This window comes from Parasteatoda tepidariorum, chromosome 4 (assembly GCF_982258835.1).
Source record: "Parasteatoda tepidariorum strain Cologne lab strain chromosome 4, Ptep-v5.0, whole genome shotgun sequence".
In the NCBI taxonomy this organism is placed as follows: domain Eukaryota; kingdom Metazoa; phylum Arthropoda; class Arachnida; order Araneae; family Theridiidae; genus Parasteatoda; species Parasteatoda tepidariorum.
The window spans coordinates 107,955,545-107,973,655 of NC_141758.1; the positions used below are offsets into that span (position 1 = coordinate 107,955,545).

The 18,111-nt window shown below is 30.5% G+C and overlaps 1 protein-coding gene across 4 annotated transcripts in view; it reads right to left on the reverse strand.

The window, feature by feature from the left end:
- smg (sterile alpha motif domain containing protein 4 smaug) overlaps positions 1-18,111 on the reverse strand; it is a 77,280-nt gene that overhangs the window by 50,066 nt on the left and 9,103 nt on the right. The window contains exon 1 of one of the 4 annotated variants that reach the window (XM_016055530.5): positions 14,254-14,558. The exons of 2 other annotated variants lie outside the window; for them this stretch is intronic. In XM_016055530.5, the coding sequence (XP_015911016.1) occupies positions 14,254-14,356 (103 nt within the window). In that variant the 5' untranslated portion in view covers positions 14,357-14,558. Of the gene's footprint in view, positions 1-6,406; positions 6,663-14,253; positions 14,559-18,111 lie in introns of those variants that run through there. One more of the 4 variants, XM_016055531.4, reaches the window with a different exon arrangement.

Below are 18,111 nucleotides of genomic sequence, written 5' to 3' on the forward strand. Positions count from 1 at the left end.
GTGTTATCGGTGTCCTATTACAGAACCCGGAATTCGTCGTTGCTGCTACGTGTCGGCAAAATTAATTTTCAATCCCCATAACCGATAAATAACCAAAAATTCTTTTTTTAATTTAGTTGAAAATGTTATAAGACAATTATCTCTTTTTCAGAAGAAAAAAAAGTAGAAATTTTCACCTTGACTTAACATACATTTATGAACACTTAACATGTAATAGCAAATTCATCACCTTAACAGTATCTTAAATAGACAATGACTATTAATAAAAACAAAATTATTTAGTAAGATTTCAATAGCAATGGTGTTCTACTCAATGTCATGCGTAACAAGACGATAAAGATTTCTTAGGGAACTATACATGGAATTGACTTTTAACCTTCTTTAAATGCATTCACCGAAAACAAATCAACAGCAGAAGATTTTTTTTAGTAGAACAAAGTTGAATTATTTAAGATCTGGCAGGGTGCCCGAAAACAGAGCTCCCACCTTTGTCTTGACATTATTTACAAGTAGAGACATCATGGGCGATAATCACTTGCTCATGAATCGAAAACAAGCTTTTAAAAGAAATTGATTTTTCTATAAAAAAATAAAGTGTTAAGAACAAATAAGGGAAACAAGAATATTCTCAATGTAATGCGCAATTCATTCAATAAAAAAGATTTCTTCGAGAACTTTTCCTTCAATGTGTCATTTATGTGTGTGTAATAGTGCAGGACAATAATGGGATTTTAATATTCCGTACATACCATTGGGTATTCCCTATCTTTCTTCCTAATATATCGCGATATTTTTTTTCACTTTTTAACATGGGTCAATATTTTTTTCATTGCTCGAATGAAATTTGCTCTTATTAAAAGGAATTCGTAATAAAGTTGATATTAATTATCGCCATTTTATCCCTCACAATATTCATCGTTGTCAAAAATGATTTCTAAATTATAGTTTTATTTCATAACAGACATTGAACAGCCGATCTGCGGTATGTTCTACTTCGTAGAATTTATTTATTTAATATTTTATATCCGTAGTTGAACAGCCGGCCCAATTTTGGGTTTACGACTGTTAATGTTCAACTCCGAAGCCTTGTAATTTTGAACCAATCCAGAAGACAAGGAAACCCTTGTATCAGTACCACCAGAGGTATTGATTTGTTATGGGAACACGGAGGACTCTGCTACTCGAGAGATTTAACGTGCATCAGTTACCATTTACTACACGGCTGGCGGGGATCGAACCCACGAACCCTTGGACATGGGCCCAGTGCCCTACCAACCAGGCTATCCCGGCCTTACTACGTAGCCTTGCAATTTTAAATCCAAGCAGGAAGACAAGGAAATTCCAGGATCAAGCACTAGAAAAATTGAATTCCACAGAGGAGTTTTCGATGCCATCTACGCTTCATTGTGAAGAAAACCACGATGTACACATTATATTCATTGGCGATATATTTGTAAATACCAACACCGAGAGAAGTTTACAATCGCTTTCGAAACAAACTATGAAGCCTTTGTGATCAGAATAACTCCAATGAGAGGAACAAAGTGTTTTTTTATTCAAAAATGGAAATAAACAATGTTTATTCTTAGAACTAATGACTTCCTAGACGAGAAATAATCAATGTTTCTTTTAAAAGATGAAAAGAGGTGATTACACCAACGAAAAGGTACATCTATAAATTAGATTGAATGGTCTCGGAAGAATATTTATTATTGGCATTACTAGTCTCTTCAGATATTACTTTTCTAGCAACAAAAAAAAAAAAAAAAAAAAAAAAAAAAAAAAAAAATTCAAATTCTTATTGTTACTCGTTCATTTTAATGCAACATTTCTATAATATATATATATTTTTTTTAATTCACTTGCTGATAGTCGCAATATTTTTTTATCATAACTTTTGCAATATTTATCATCAAAGATTTCTAAAAATTTTCTGCTCGAAATAGTGTACCATTTTTCTTACATTAAAAAAAAAAAAAACATGCATTATTTCTGTAGTAGAAATAAGGTTATTGTTATTTCGTCTTTGGAGAAAATTAAACTTGAATGATAAATATTAGTTTATAGTGTTGGTGTATGATAATAACAGTTTTGAGGGCATAGATTAATGGTTATTTTTCCTCATAAAAATTCTATTTACTGTTTTCCTCCGAAGCTAAGATTAAAGAACATTATGACACTCACGCCTTTAACAGAAGTTATCACCAAAAATAACTTCTGTTCCATTATAAGTGTGATCAATTTTCTCTAAGGAAGTAAATTCTGTGTATGGACAATTCCAAGTCACTCAACAACGAAGACTAAGAGGGTTCATTAGAGCAGTGATTCTCAACCTTTTTTTTGTGGCGGCACAATTTTAACGATTTCGAAATTTGACGGCACACAATGAAAAAAAATTAGTTTAAAAGTTGTTTACTTACCTATAATACACTGTGTTAAATAGTTTGTGATAATAATTTTGAATGTGAAATAAAATAATATGTACTACAAATGCACGTTTATTAAGGGATTAATTATTTCTTTCGATTAATTTTTTATTAGTTGGGAACAGTTATTTATTTTTTTGCTAGTTATTAATTGTTAGCTTGTTTTCCATAGTTATTAACTGTTAGCTTTTCTACATTGTTATTTTTTTTGTGATTTCTTGTTAACTAGTTTTTTTTGCTAATTATTAATTGTTAGCACATTTTTTTGTTAGTTATTGTTAATTTGCTTTTATAACTATTAATTGCATAGCTTACTTTAATGATTAGCTTTAATTTCCGTTTGAAAGTCATATTTAGCTTTCTTTCTTTCTTTTGTTATTTAATAATTTTAATGGCCATTAAGTTTTCTACTTATTTCGACAATTTTTAAAATTGCCATTGACAATTTAAACGCTTCCTCCTTATTTCAACTTACTTTAAGATTGTCAGAGACAAGACAATCAAAGATTTTCTCGCGGTTAAAGACCGGAAAAATTATAATATATATATATATATATATATATATATATATATATATATACACACACAATATTATGTATGTATATATAATATTATATATAATATACACTTTTCTTTACTTTAAACTTTACTCGAAATAAAAAAAAGTATTATAATTTTTATTGTATCATTTCTAATATTTGGCGGCACATTTTAAGAATTTGGCGTCACACAAAAGTGCCGCGGCACAGTGGTTGAGAATCACTGCATTAGAGCCTCCATGGCGTTGTAAGATGGGTTATTGGCGTAATTTTGGAAATGCTCAATTCAAATAAAACTTATATTAAATTTTCGAAATTCGATTTATAAAAGGATTCTTTCTCGGGAAATTGATGCATGTCAACATTTTCTTGTCCTAAATGATGTTGAGGGAAAAAGAAAATCTCTTTAAATAATGTTCAATGTAAGTATTAAATCTGAGACATATTTTGCGAAAGTTAGCTCGAAAATGGATAGAATTTAGCAAGATAGCTTGAAATGAAACTGGACATTTTCGCATTATGGGATAACTGCAAGTAACGTAGTGTGGGTATCCCGATCCTGATTGGTTGCTGAAACGTGGCTATTGTTTATGTTAGCAACTGTTATTCCCACTATTTTTCTAGTAAACCAATTCCGTTAAGTATCAATTCTCTATATTCTTTCACAAAGATTTCTAATCTTTCACTACATATTTTTTACTTAACACAAAGACAGGCACAAAGCCATCTAGAACATAAACTAATGATGCATCGAAGTTGACAGGTACACAAAACAAAAATATATAACGGTTACAATAATATGCATAAATAATAAAAGTAAAATACTAGGAAGAATATTTCAACAAATTCGATGTGCTGCTATACTGGGCTGTATTTAATCAGCTTCATGTTAGTTAAGATTCTGCCGAATGTGACGAAACTTTACACCATTTTTCTTATAAACGATTAGCTGGAGCTGACGTTATAGGTCATGTGTGGATATTGTGATCTTAAAGTGCAAGAGGTTATTTTGTAATGCCATGCTTTCAATTTTTTGCCCATCTTGCATTAACCACAATTTTCCATGCAGGTAATATGTTTGTTAGAAATACAGAAAACCCGTCAAACATCAATCTGGGAATAATACTATGGAACAGTTTTTAAAAGTCACTCAGGAAAAAAGGGTGCCTCAGTACTATATTGCCATGAGCTTTTCAATTGAAAACCAGGGTTGGCAGGTTTTTGACATGTGACAGTTTTTGACAGTTTAAACCATGGTTTAAACCGTCACGTCAAAAACCTCACTGTCAAAAATGTCGAAAATGTCAAAAACCTATATTCATATGTGAAATTTAATTAATACGTAAAATTTATGTATTTTTTATAAAGGATAGTGTTTCTAAATATGTTCTAGAAAAAATAAATTTAAAATTTTGAAGAAACACTTATATTTTGAATAGTAACCAAAATCTTGTACTTAAAACTCACATCTTTTGTAATATTATGTATTCATTTTCATGTGTTATTGAAAATCTGCAGTGATATTATTAAGAAATTTATTTATAACCAAATTTAGCGTATAGTATAGATTATACTAAAAATTAGACATTTTTAAAGATAAACATTAGCAGTTTTGTACATTAGACATCTTCTTTTAAAGAAAAATCTTTTTAATATTCTTTTAAATCTTCTTAATAATCTTTTTAACATAAGACAATACAAATTTAAGTGCTTTCTGTTAAATACACAGAGTAGTTAGTGTCAATTTACAGTATATTCAGCCTATTCATTTACTATGCTGAAAATTTAGTTTATCCAAATACTTGTGAATTTCATTTTGCTGAATACGATATAGTTTTGTTGAATATCTAAATATTCAGCTGTTGAATAATTACTTCTTGCTTTCAAGATATGCATTATTTGTATTCTTAATACAAGTGGAGAAAAAAAAATTAAGAGATAAAAATTGTTTTAAAATGATAAGTGTAATAATTATAAATAAATATAATAAACAATATGAATTATATTTATCATTATTCATAAATATAACTACTTTTAAATTCAAATTAACATACTGGATAATAAAGATATTCGGTATAACATTAAAAAAAAAAAAATTTTATACACTTGTATCAAGTTTGAATTTATACAACATAACTTGTAAGTTCCTTATAAATATTAGTTATATGTTCCTTATATGTCAAAAATGCATAGTAATAAACTTTTAATTTTCTTAAGTATCAAAAAAAAAAAAAAAAAAAAAAAAAAAAAAAAAAAAAAAAAACAATTTTTTTAAATATGAATATTTAAACAACTTTTGTGCAAAATTTTTCTGCACATGCATTTGAATATGAATTTCTGAGATTTTAAATCTGTTATTTTACCTTAATTTTAATTAAAAAATATTTTAAAACCTGCTGATTACCTATAGTGTAATTAAATTTCAATCTAATGCATGGCAACTGTTGGTAGTTTTGAAGTTTATATATTTTCTTGGCAAACTTCAGTTTTTGACATTTTTGACGGGTTTTTGACGGTTTAAACCAGTATTATACCCTTGTCATGTCAAAAACAACTTTTTGACGTCAAAAACCCAACCCTGTTGAAAACTGATAAATTTTTGGAGAAAAATAATAATTGGCCAAGTCCAGAATTCAATGTTAAGTTTCACATTTTTTTATGTAATAGAGTATGTTTCAAAAGCTAAATAATTTTGTAATTCCTGACCATCCAACTCTCAGATATATTCCTTGAAAATTTCTTATCCAATTTGATAGGAACAAACATTCGGTATTTATTTAAATATAAAAAGGTAACTTCTACCAAAAAAAAAAAAAAAAAAAAATTGATTCAAACTAGTACAGTAAAAAATATAGAACTAGAAAATTTTAGACCCTTGAATACAATAAATTCAATTCTTAAATTACACAATAAATCAAACCTATAATTTCTTATTTTAAAGCGGCATTCATTGTTTAGATTTATAAGAGAGCGATTTTTAACTCCTCAGATCAATAAATCTTCTGCTAGCAAAAAATTTAAATTCATAGTGAATATCTGACTTAATTCGGACGACACCGAATATTCCTGAGAACACATATTCGATATTATTTCTTCGACTAGAAAAAGCAGATAAATAAACAACGCTTTGAGCGGCGTAAAATAATTCCTTTGGGCAAAAACACAGTAAACTAGATCTCGAAATTTTTAGATCTTTGAATACTATATTGAAAGTCCATTTTTATAAAACAAAAACAATATAGATAAAACCTATAATTTCTTATTTCGAAGTGGCATTCATTGTTCAGGAATCTCTTGCCACTACATGTCACCCCAACACTTATATTATTGATGGAGGCCTGTTTATCTTCAAAGACTATTCGAAGAGATTGTTATGAAAGAAAGAAAAAAAAAAACTATTGTTTTCCGAAACGTAAATTTCGTCACACACAAACAACTCACCTCGGCCGGCAGTTAGGTAGGTGTTGAGACCAAGGCCATGCAACAGCTGCATGGCTGCGAGCATCCAGCAGACGTAATCCGAAACACAATTTGACACTCAATCACAACTCCATTCCACTCCCGCGTATTAAAACAAAGAAATTAGTTTTTTTTACAAGTGAAAAAATGGCATCCGAAGAGGCACATAAGCACGTGCTTCTGTTTTTCCGAAGCAGAGAGGAATCGTTTGCAGAAATGTTGTGGGAAAAGAAGCGGAGGGGACCATGTGATTCAGGAGGTGGAGTTAACGGTCGGTCCCACCAATTAGAAGGAAATGAATTTGGGGGAAGAAAGTTTCGTTCTCGTTTTCATAGCTTTGTGTAGGTTTCTGTTTTCAGTAGCTGGAAGTATGAGGACACGAGAACGTCACCGTCTACCTTTTTGGTATTCTAACTTTCTTAGGACTAATCCAAGGTCGAAGTAAGTCGTCGGCGGCGATGAAAACAATTGAAAGCGAACCATTCGTTTAATGAGGCGGAGAGTTTTCCTTATGGAAGAAATTATTTGCATTGATACTGAGCAGCATGTGATATTTCCTTCTCAACAATTCCCAAGATTGAAGGCAGGGTAAACAAACCAATTCAGCGAGATAATACATATGATTACCTTAGGCGAGTGTTACGATCAAATTAGTCAAAACAACAGCATCAAAATTTCTACAATAGGTGGAAAGTAGTCTAGAACATCTTACGATAATAAAATTTCTAAAAATTGTTCTTAAGGCGAATACAGATGACAAACTCATTTTATTATATCTAACTATATATATAAATATATATCTAACTATATATATAAATATCAGCGACAAAACTGTCTATCACTAATATCTTTCTGCAAGATACTTTTAACAATAACATTTTTGTAACTAATTTAATTAACTACTAATTAACTATTAATAATCACTACTTTAATAAATAATTAGCTAAAGTGCTGTGTTTACAAAAAACAAGTAATTTTTTTAATTGAACATGTAATATTTTTTTATTCTAATATTATGGGTGATATTCTCGAATTTTGTTAAGAGGGGAGGGGGGTTACGCACAAATTATTTGCTTCTTCGCATTTTGTAAATAATCATCACAATAAAATAATAATTAAAAATCATGAAATCCGAGCTATCGAAAAATAAAAGATCCGCGATAAAATCACGCGAATTGGACTCCTCAAAAAGGGGATACTCAAATGTATAACAAATACAGTGGAGCATCGTTTATACGACGCCGAAGGGACCATCGAAAAACGTCGTATAAACGATAACGTCGTATAATCGATTTTTACTTCTAAAACTGAAACTAACTCTGTTTTCAGTTAATTTTAATGTTTAACGTGTTGATTTACATAAGTTTCTAAATTAGACAAAGCAAAACAAACAAATAACCAAAGGAGAAAAATTGCAGTGAGCCATTTGAATGTATGTTACCTTTAATTATATTTTCTTGCTATTATTCTCTACAATGTTTTGAATAGCGAGTTGAAGTTACTGCTTTCTATGATGCAATTTTAAATTTCTAATCACGGCCAAATCTAATGGCTGAAGCGCACTTGTGCAATTTTCAGGAAAAAAGAGAGCTTTTACAATTTCCAAAATAATTAGTATCGATGGGTGAGCTGGACATTGGTCGATGAATAGCAACATTTTTCGTTTTTTCCTCTTCATAACATTGTCTAGTTTTTTCAGCCATCTAGTAAAAATTACGGTCGTCATCCAAGCATTCTTGCTGACACCCTTTTCTGTATCATTCATGTTGGCAAATTCCACCCTTTTTTAAAATACACAAGAAAAAATAAAAAATTAAATAAAGAACAAAATATAAAAATCGACGTATAACCGATTCTGTGCGTCGTATAAACGATATATTTTTACATTAAAATGAATAGGAATGATTTGGGACCACACTAAAACGTCGTATAAATGTAAACGTCGTATAAGTGATCGTCGTATAAACGATGCTCCACTGTAATTGTAATATCGCATAAAAAATATCGGATTTAAAAACTATTTAAAAAAAAATACTCAAATGCACGATTCGAATTTTCCATATTGTTTGAAATCCATGGAGAAATTTAAAAAACACGTGGAAATCAATAGCAATAACTGTCGAAAATACAATCAAACATTACATAGATTTACGATACTATCGGCGTAAATTAAGTACATCAAAAAGTGATTATCTAAATTCATGCTTCAAATATTACGTGTAAATTTCTGTAGAAAAGAAAACTAAGATTTTTTACTTTTCAAAAGAAAAATCTTTCTGTAAGAATTCTGTAACGTTAAAAAAATTAATGTGTCCCTTAGTTTTCTTGAAAAAAAAGTAGTTTTTGACGACATGCTAAGTGTTAATTTGTTGACATGGCAAAATAGTCAAAATTTCGATTGGAGTTAAACTTTGCTGGATCCATTTGAAATTTATGCACTCTGGTGGTTGAGTAGGAAAGTGATCAAAATTTTTGAGTCACGAAAATTTTTTTATGGTCATTTTCACAGAGCTCTAAATAAAACTCGAACACACAAGTGAGTCAAAATGTTGGTTGACGATCTGTGGTGATAATATGAAGTAAAATTCTGCTCGTAGACCTGATGAGCTTTCAGCACTTCCGTAGTCGAAATTCTGATATTCGTTTCGGCTATAAACTGACGATAATTCTGCTAATAGCGATCAGGAAACGATTGAAACTTGTATCTAATTAAATGAAAAACAAGTTACACTGGGAGTTAATTGCAAGTCCTTTACTATTCATATTGTTTTATTGGGTTAACACAATTATAAATGTGGAAGGCTTAAAAAAGCGACATCAACGAATAATTATTTGGAAATCTATCTGAAAACAAGTGCTTGTTATTAGTTTGAAACGTGGTTCCACAAACCTAAATAATGTAAAATCAATGCTATTTGTGGTAATAAAATTTAGTTATATAATAGTATCTAAGGGACAAATAAATCGAAAAATTGTTTTTTTGTGAAGAAAAAAGTTTCTCCAACCTTGACGATATCAAAACTATATCAGGGCGCGCAACCAAATCTTTCAACAAAAAATAAGCACCTTTTAAGTATTGTTTAAGCACTCAAAAATATTTTTAAGCACTACACACGTTAACAAAACGCAAAATAATTTTCAAAGACTTAACTCTTGACATAACTCTTTCCTTAATTATATTAAGCCATTATAAAATGATCACGAGATTTTTCGACTCGATATCAAAGGATGGAAAATGAAGTCTGAAATAGAGAATATTTTGTCAACTGCAGCAGAGTTGCAATAATCTCGCCGAACACAGCTCAGTAAAAGCACATGCAGACTCGCAAGTATTTCATCATACATGTAAAATTATCGGAGCTTTAATATGTTAGTTATGTACCGACGGTAAGCTGAAATGGATTGTTGTTGAATGAATTGTAAAAATGTTAGATAGAACAATATAAAAAGCACGCTTTTGTATAATACGTGGCGAAAAATCGTCATGGTAAAGAAAAAAAAATCTCATTTTCAAAAAGGGAAAATTACGCACTGAAAGAGCACCTTTAAACACTTTTTAAAAAAGCTACGCACCCTGTTTAAAGAATGACGAGTCCTCTGCCTGGCTTTTAATATACCTATTTAAATTAATTATATGTAGAAATAGACAAAACTTTGAATCTTTTATTTTATTAAAATAATACATTAACTTCCTTGTGACCACTGGAAGAAATACTTTCTGAAACTACGAAAACTCCGTATATGGAGGGTACGTACCTCCTCAAAATCTTTGAAAGCCGGTCTGAAATCTTTGGTCGTAACTTTTAACAAGAACTTATAATACCTCAATTCAAAACCCCAATTAAACACTAAAAGCCGGTATTTTTTAAAAACCATTTAAGAGGAAAAAATTTGGTCTAGATAAAAAAAAAAAAATTACAAGCATTGAAATAAAAAAAAAAAGAGCTTTACATCGTTTGAAATATATTTTTAACGTCATACGTTTTACGATAAAATATACAGCTGCTAAAATATACAGATCGTTACGGTAAGTGTTTGGTGATAAAAATAAAATTTTATGTATTCCATAAATCCCCGCTCAAATCCCGCGACATAAAATGTTTCCTACTCAATGCCCCAAAACAAGTCACCTAAAAAAAAAAAATAGAACTGCCAGCAGTTTTCTAATCAAAGTGTACCGATACAATTTCGTATCCCTGATTGGGTAACAATCGCAGTCAGTTTAATAACTCGCTAATATTCTCCATTTGCAATAAGTTTTACTTCAATTACAATTTTTTAAACTTACTAGTTCCATATGCTTAATCAGGTTGCGTAGCCGAATTATTCAACAAAAAATAAGCACCTTTTAGCACTTTTCTAGCGCTCAAAAATTATTTTTAAGCACCTTAAAAAAATATAATTAGGCAGGATTGGAAAGTTTTTGACAACTGACAGTTTTTTCTTGTTTTAACAGTCGTATAAAAAAAATTCTTTTGGCATTGTTTTTGACAATTGTCAAAAATCAGGAAATTTTTAATAGTGTAGAACGAATGGCGTTTTCATACACTACGGACGCTTATTAATTATGAAAACGTTGAACAGAACAGTGTGAACTGTGTCTTTTTGCATAATTCGAAGCGAAAATCAACACAGAAAAGGAAAAATCTCATTTTGAAAAAGGGAAAATTAAGCACTTTTTAAAAACACTCAATGAAAAAACACCTTTAAAGGCTTTTAAAAATCGAAAATAAGCACCTTTAAGCACTTTTTAAAAACGCTATGCAGCCTGTCAATCTGTCACGAAAAAATGGTGCTAGAAGGTTCAGGAACTCATATTTGCCCCCCCCCCCCTCTCCCTCATGAAATCCATAGGATGAAGACCTTTGAACATTTCATTCAGCTAGTATTTTAGGATAAATTAAAATTACTTCAGGGCACGAAGCCAGACTTTTAAACAAAAAATAAGTACCTTTCAAACACTCAAAAAATATTTTTAATCACCTTTCAAAAAAAAAAAAAAAAAAAAAATCATAATTAGAATCTGTGCAGCAACAAAAAAAATTTTCCTATTGTTTAAAGTTCTTAATTTATAAACATAAAATCAATAAAATTGAAAAATATTTTCAAATGCTTTACATAATAATGATAAAATAACTAATTCCTGATGAAAATTGCAGAGAAAATAGTGAAAATCATGTATTTTTTGTAATTTAGAATGACAATCGACACGGAAAAAAAAAAACTTTTTTTAAAAGATAGAAAATTAAACCCTTTTTACAAACCACGAATTTAAAAAAAAAAAAAAAAAAAAAAAAAAAAAAAAAAAAAAAACTTTTAAGGGCTTTTAAGAAACCTAAATGAAAAATAGGCATCCTTAAGTACTTTTTCAAAACGCTATGCAACCTGTCCTTTGAAATGCGTATAATATAAATTTCTGGTTAACTACTAAATAAAAAGAATTAAATTCGTGAAAAAGCAAAAAGTTTTTGTTTAAATTTGACACCTGCAGCAAATTAAGTTTCTTGTAAATCATTTCAAAAAATTTAGACGTAACGTTTTTTAAAACAGAAAATACCAGATTCAACGTTCCTTGAGTTTAAAAAAAAAATAATAATAATCCGAAGATAAAATACAAATTTGTGATTTAAATCTCCATCAATTTTAAAATAAACATTAATTTGAGACATAATAAGCACCGAAACGGAACATAAGTTATGACAAACTGGTTGATATTAATAAGTTGAATAATAAGAGAATTCTTGCGGCTAAGCCGGAAACGAGATTATCAAAAAAGAAAGACCGGTTTGAAAGGATCTTAAAAAGCAAACAGACGGACTTCGTGTGGTCAGTCCAAACAATGCTCAAGAAAAAGTAGGTCACTATATCATTCTCAAACGGGTACAACTATTTAGATATAAATAATGTAGGTGGCTAGTAAGACAATTATGGGACTCAGACAGTATGTCCTTTTTATTTTAGGAGATGAAAGGGATTACAGAGGACTGAAAAAATTTCTGAATGAAGATTAACAAAAGGACTTATCAACAAACTATTTGTGTGACCAAATGATATTAAGTCCACTTAAATTTTTTAATAAAATTCAGCAAAGATTCCGACTCAAGAGAAATTTTAAAAGACGAAAATAATGCTAACATTCAGCCGATGGATTGTAACTCAGCACACATTTAAGACTGTGAGCAGTGTTGCCAGGACTTCAAGATTAAAAAGTAGCGAATGGGAGCTCCAAAAGTTACCGATTCGAACATTTTGTAGCCCCCCAAAAATTCGATTTTTAATTATCATTTATAAATATATATATAGCAAATAGTATAAAAGGATTTCGTATGATTCTATTAAATTCTGTTAGTAAACATAATTAATGTTGCTTCGTGATTTTTTCAAATAATATTAAGCATACATAGTCAACAAATTTCGTGAATTTTTAACCATAATTTAATATTTTCGCTTTAAACACAAATAATGAGTGCATCACGTTATGCATAAAGCAGATTGCGAAGTTATAAATCATAACGAATCTCTTTAACAGTGATTTATAAAAGCATATAAATGCATTTTATACCAAAATTGACACTAAAACTGTTGTGAACACTAAAACACCGAATAAAATAAATTTATCCTAAAATGTAGCGCGATAAGGTAATATCGTAAAATAAACTCCTTTTTTTTTAAACTCTTAATTTAGAAAACAAAATAAAAAACATATTAATAGACTAAAATAGGAAAAATTAATATCACAGGTAAATACTTTTAAATTTGGGATACAAAAATATTTTGCAAGAAAGCAATACCTTTATGACTCAATTTTATACTGACGGCAAAAAAACCATAGAAATAAATGTGGATTAATTTTTTATCGTAAAAATGAAGTCACAAATTATACTTTAAAAACGGACCCTTCACAACGTAGTTTAACTTAAATTTGAATTTCTTAAAGTAATTTACCTTAAAAACGAAACAGACACAAAATATTTCTGAATAAAGTAATTAATTTTTTTAAATGGACTCTACGAAATTCTTTCGAAAAATGGAGTCTAATTCATAATTTAGAAATAAACTTTTTAAAATACTTAGTTTTTTTTTCTTCACAAAAACAGAATCTTGGCAGAAAATATGCAATTCTAGGTTAACTTTGGATTCAGAAAATCATGAGTAAATTTTGAAAAAATTCACTAAGCAGGAATTATAAACTGGGTGGACCACAGGTTCAAAACACCTAATTTTCAAACTATTATCATCAGACTTTTCGCTATTTCACAAAAACAGGACTTTCTAGAAGAAGACTAATCTAGAAGAACACATGCAATTTCAAGCATAACTATGGGAAACTTAATACGGAAACCAGAATGCTAAAATTCTATTTCAAATACAACTCAAATTTTAATACGCATAATAAATACGCATTTAAATATGTCTCAGAATGAAAAATTAATTTGTATTTAAATCAAACAACTTCATTCATAAGCTAAATTTTTGTTTTTAAGATTTTCACACATTATAATCATTAGTGAAAAAATAAAGCGATAAAAAAATCACTCTATTATGGCACAAATTTGCGATAAAGTTACGCAAAGATAAAGTTGAGCTTACTAACAAAATTATTTCAGCAAAAGAAAAACGCAATAAAAAATAAGCAATACATAAAAACGCATACGGAAATGCGACACAAAGTATAAAAATCGTGATGCGTTGAAATAAAGGAAAGAAAAACAATAAATCAAGACATTTGAAGCATTAAAAATGCTGTTGCAACTTAAAAACGAAATACAACAGAAATAAACGTGAATTTGAAAGAATCGATTATAAATTATAATTGACGCAATACTCACAATAATCATGAATGAAATCCACGTAGTCATCGGCATCCGACAAGCGCGATATTCCAGAATATTTATCTAAATTTGAGGGCATTTTCAGAGATATCTCAGTCATATATTTAAAAACACACAAGCACCAGAATATTTCGAAACGACACAGTGAAATTAAATGGGATTTTCAAACACCTCCCGAAATTCGTGGAGTTGAGATGTTTAAAAACTTAGCTAATCAATTTTTGAAGTTAGCTCGCATAAATATTACGTCACTCAGTAACAATGAGATGATCCGTGCCCTGAACAAAATCACATGCGAGTGCAAAATTGAAGCGACATCCAACTTAAACCCCATAGTCGAGAGGTTATTGTCATTTCTTCATACGTTTGAAGAACAGAGGTAGAGGGTTCGATTTCCGCTATATTGAATTAATCTATGTGATGCCCCAGTATCTGTTTAGTTGGACATGGGCTTATTAGCATTTCTGGTACAGATTTATGAATGATGGATTACATAAAAGACTACGGGACATGAACCTTCTTCGAAAGTCTTTCCAATAGTTATCGATATATGTAAATAATTCTTTTAATTGCAGGTTTAAGTTTAAAAAAATATTAACCAGAAGCATTTAATCAGCACAGGTAATTCAAGTTCTTCGTCCTGGGACAAGGTTCGATTCTGATTCCTTATAGAAAGTTAGCCTGGTCCTCCCGTTAGCGCTGAGAGGCTGATCTCACTGAAATATACTTCTTACTGGGACATTTTATATCCAGCGTCAAACAGCCGCTCCGATTTTGGGCTTTCGACTACGTTCAACTCTGTAGCTTTGTAATTTTTAACTCAATTCATAAGACAAGAAAACTTGTGGATCAAGCATCAGAACAAACTAGCCACCATAGAGAGCTTTATCATGGAATGAAACTGAATTTGCGCTACATGATGAGGAAAGCATCCTATTGCTAGACACAGAAAGGGAGATCTAACCCATAACTTCTCCACTACTGAGGATATTTAACGTTAGCACTGTGCTTGGTGCGAGCCGGGAACAGAATTCGTATCTAGCAGCCATTGCTATGAATCAAATCTTGGTGGTTACCTCATTGGGAGAAGGGTGATCTATCCGTTGAGCCACCACGACTCCTTATTAAGAGATTGCTGTGAATGGCTCAAACATGACGGTTAGGTTTGACATTAAATTTGAGATAATCAACTTGTGAGAGCCATTATTATTATTTAGACCGTCATTGATCACGCAAGATTTTTATGTATTTATTGATAATTATTTACTGCAACAGACAAATGACGAATTTTTGCAATTTGGCTACTGGCCATAGATTTTATATTTTATTTTATAACCGTCGTTGAACAGCTGACCCAACTTCATGGGTTTACGACTACTAACGTTCAACTCCGTAGCCTTGTAATTTTGAACTAATCCAGAAGACAAGGAAACTCCTGGATCAGTACCCCCAGAGGTATTGATTTGTTGTGGGAACATGGAGGACTTTGAGACTCGACAGATTTAACGTGCATCAGTTACCATTTACGGCCGGCGAGGATCGAACCCACGACCTCTTGGATATGGGCCCAGCGCCCTACCGACCAGGCTATCCCGGCCTACTGGCCATAGATTGTGAAATGACAAATTTTCGTCATACGGACGGGTATATCCTAAAAACGTACACATACTTAACTTTCTGTTGAATTGGTGGTAATCGCCGAGATTCGCAATTTTAAGTAACATTCCGTTTGTAAGTTTTGCGCTTGCTCGTAAGCTTCTTTATGACTTTTCAGCGCTAATTAGTTAGCCAGAACATGAAGAAGCAAATCGTTTTATAGCTCAGGCAACATACCACACCATGGAAGATAGTAGACGATGAAAGAAACTGATTTTGAATAGAGGTCATTTACCTCAAGATTAATTAAACAAATTAAATAAGTTTCTTTCAAATACAAAATTATTTTTCGGAAGACGCTTAAAATACGAAACAAACCTGGATTTAAACTTTAAAATATATATAATTTAAGAAAAAACATTAGATTTCAATTGTATTTATAATTTTGTTTTTAACTTTTTTTCTCTCTCGATTAGAAACTATTTTATTTAGGATAACTATAACCAAGGTTGGCAGGTATTAAACATAAACCAGTTTTTGAGAGTTTTAACCACATGGTTTAAGCAAACATTTCAGGTGGTTTCAAATGTGTCGCTCAATTGCGATAGAGGCAATCTAGAAAATCGTTTTCTCTTCTTCTTAGAGAAAGCTGTATTATCTGTCAAAATAGTAATCAAAACTAAGGTTTACGATGTTAAAACACAATATAAAAAGGCAACGATTTTAACCAAAAATCCAAGATGGCAATTTGTAGAGGGCAGCATTGACTGCCACAAGCAACCTAAAGCAAATATATCGCATCTGTTGATATATTTAAAATTACAACTTTTTGGAAGAAAATTTTTCTTTCGAAAAAGAAAACCTTTTAATTATGAAAGGAAAACTAGAATTTCTTCCAGCTTTTAGGTCAAATTTTTATATTTCTCAATTTTTTTATGCCACATTCAAATTTCCACGGTCCTTTTTTTCTTCCTATTTCTTCCCGAGGAGCATGAATATTATGATTTAATGTTCTGAAACAAAAAGAAATCAGTGTTCTGTCCTTTGTGTTAAAAAAGGTTGCGTAGCCAAATTATTCAACAAAAAATAAGCACCATTTAGGCACTTTTCTAGCACTCAAAAAATATTTTTAAGCACTTTAAAAATATAGATATGCAGGGTTGGAAAGTTTTTGACAATTGACTGTTTTATCTGGTTTTAACAATCGTGTCAAAAAAAAAAAAAAAAAAAAAAACTTTTGGCATTGTTTTTGACAATTGCTAAAAATCATGAAATTTTGAATCAATTAAAACGAATGGCGTTTTCACGTGCTACGAATCGACAATGCGCCGAAATAGATTAGAGTTGAATGAATCGTGATATAGCTGAATAGTACAATGTGAACTTTGTCTTTTTGCATAATTCGTAGAGAAAATCAATATGGAAAAGGAAAAATTTCATTTTGGAAAAGGGAACAATTAGCACTTTTTAAAAAGCCCCAATGAAAAAAAGCACTTTAAAGGGATTTCAAAAGTCGAAAATAAGCACCTTTAAAAACGCTAGGCACCCTGCTTAAGAAGGATGGCACACTCAACCTGTCTTTGAAACGATCCTGCTCAGGAGAGCTTCCTTCCCTAGTTAAATAAATGTCTATATCAGTGGTGCCTAAATAATGTTCTAAGGGTTCTGTGGAAGAATTAAAATGGTACCGACAGTATATTTTTTTCACCAGCAATAATTTTAGAAACCTTTAATTATATCTCGCCCCAATCTATTAATAATTTAATATTTCTAGGGTATCTGCTACATTTTAGAATTTCAAATTCATGACTTTCCATGACTAATTCCAAGGATTTTTCATGATTTCACGAAGTTACTATTTTCACCGACAAAAACACAACAGTAAGTTTAAAAAAGCATTGTAATAACATTAAAATGATAGGTATAACCCAGGGATGAGCAAACTACGGCCCGCGGATAGAATTTTAACTTGCTGATCCGTGGCGAAAATAAACAATATACATCCATTTTCTTGTCTACTTTGTTCAAAGTTATTTTTAATCTTTCTTTTTTAACAAACTACTGATGACCTTTTAACTTTCTCTAATTTTTGTTCTACAAAACAAAAATTGATGTAAATAGCTAGTAGCACAGACAGCTTCAATTGGTAAAATGTTGAAAGCTCTTCATAGAATAGCCGTAGATTGGTGCCATCTGAAGCAGTTGCTTTTAAATATGCCAAAAATTGAGTTTTACAAATCATTACCAAAAGCTGGTTTC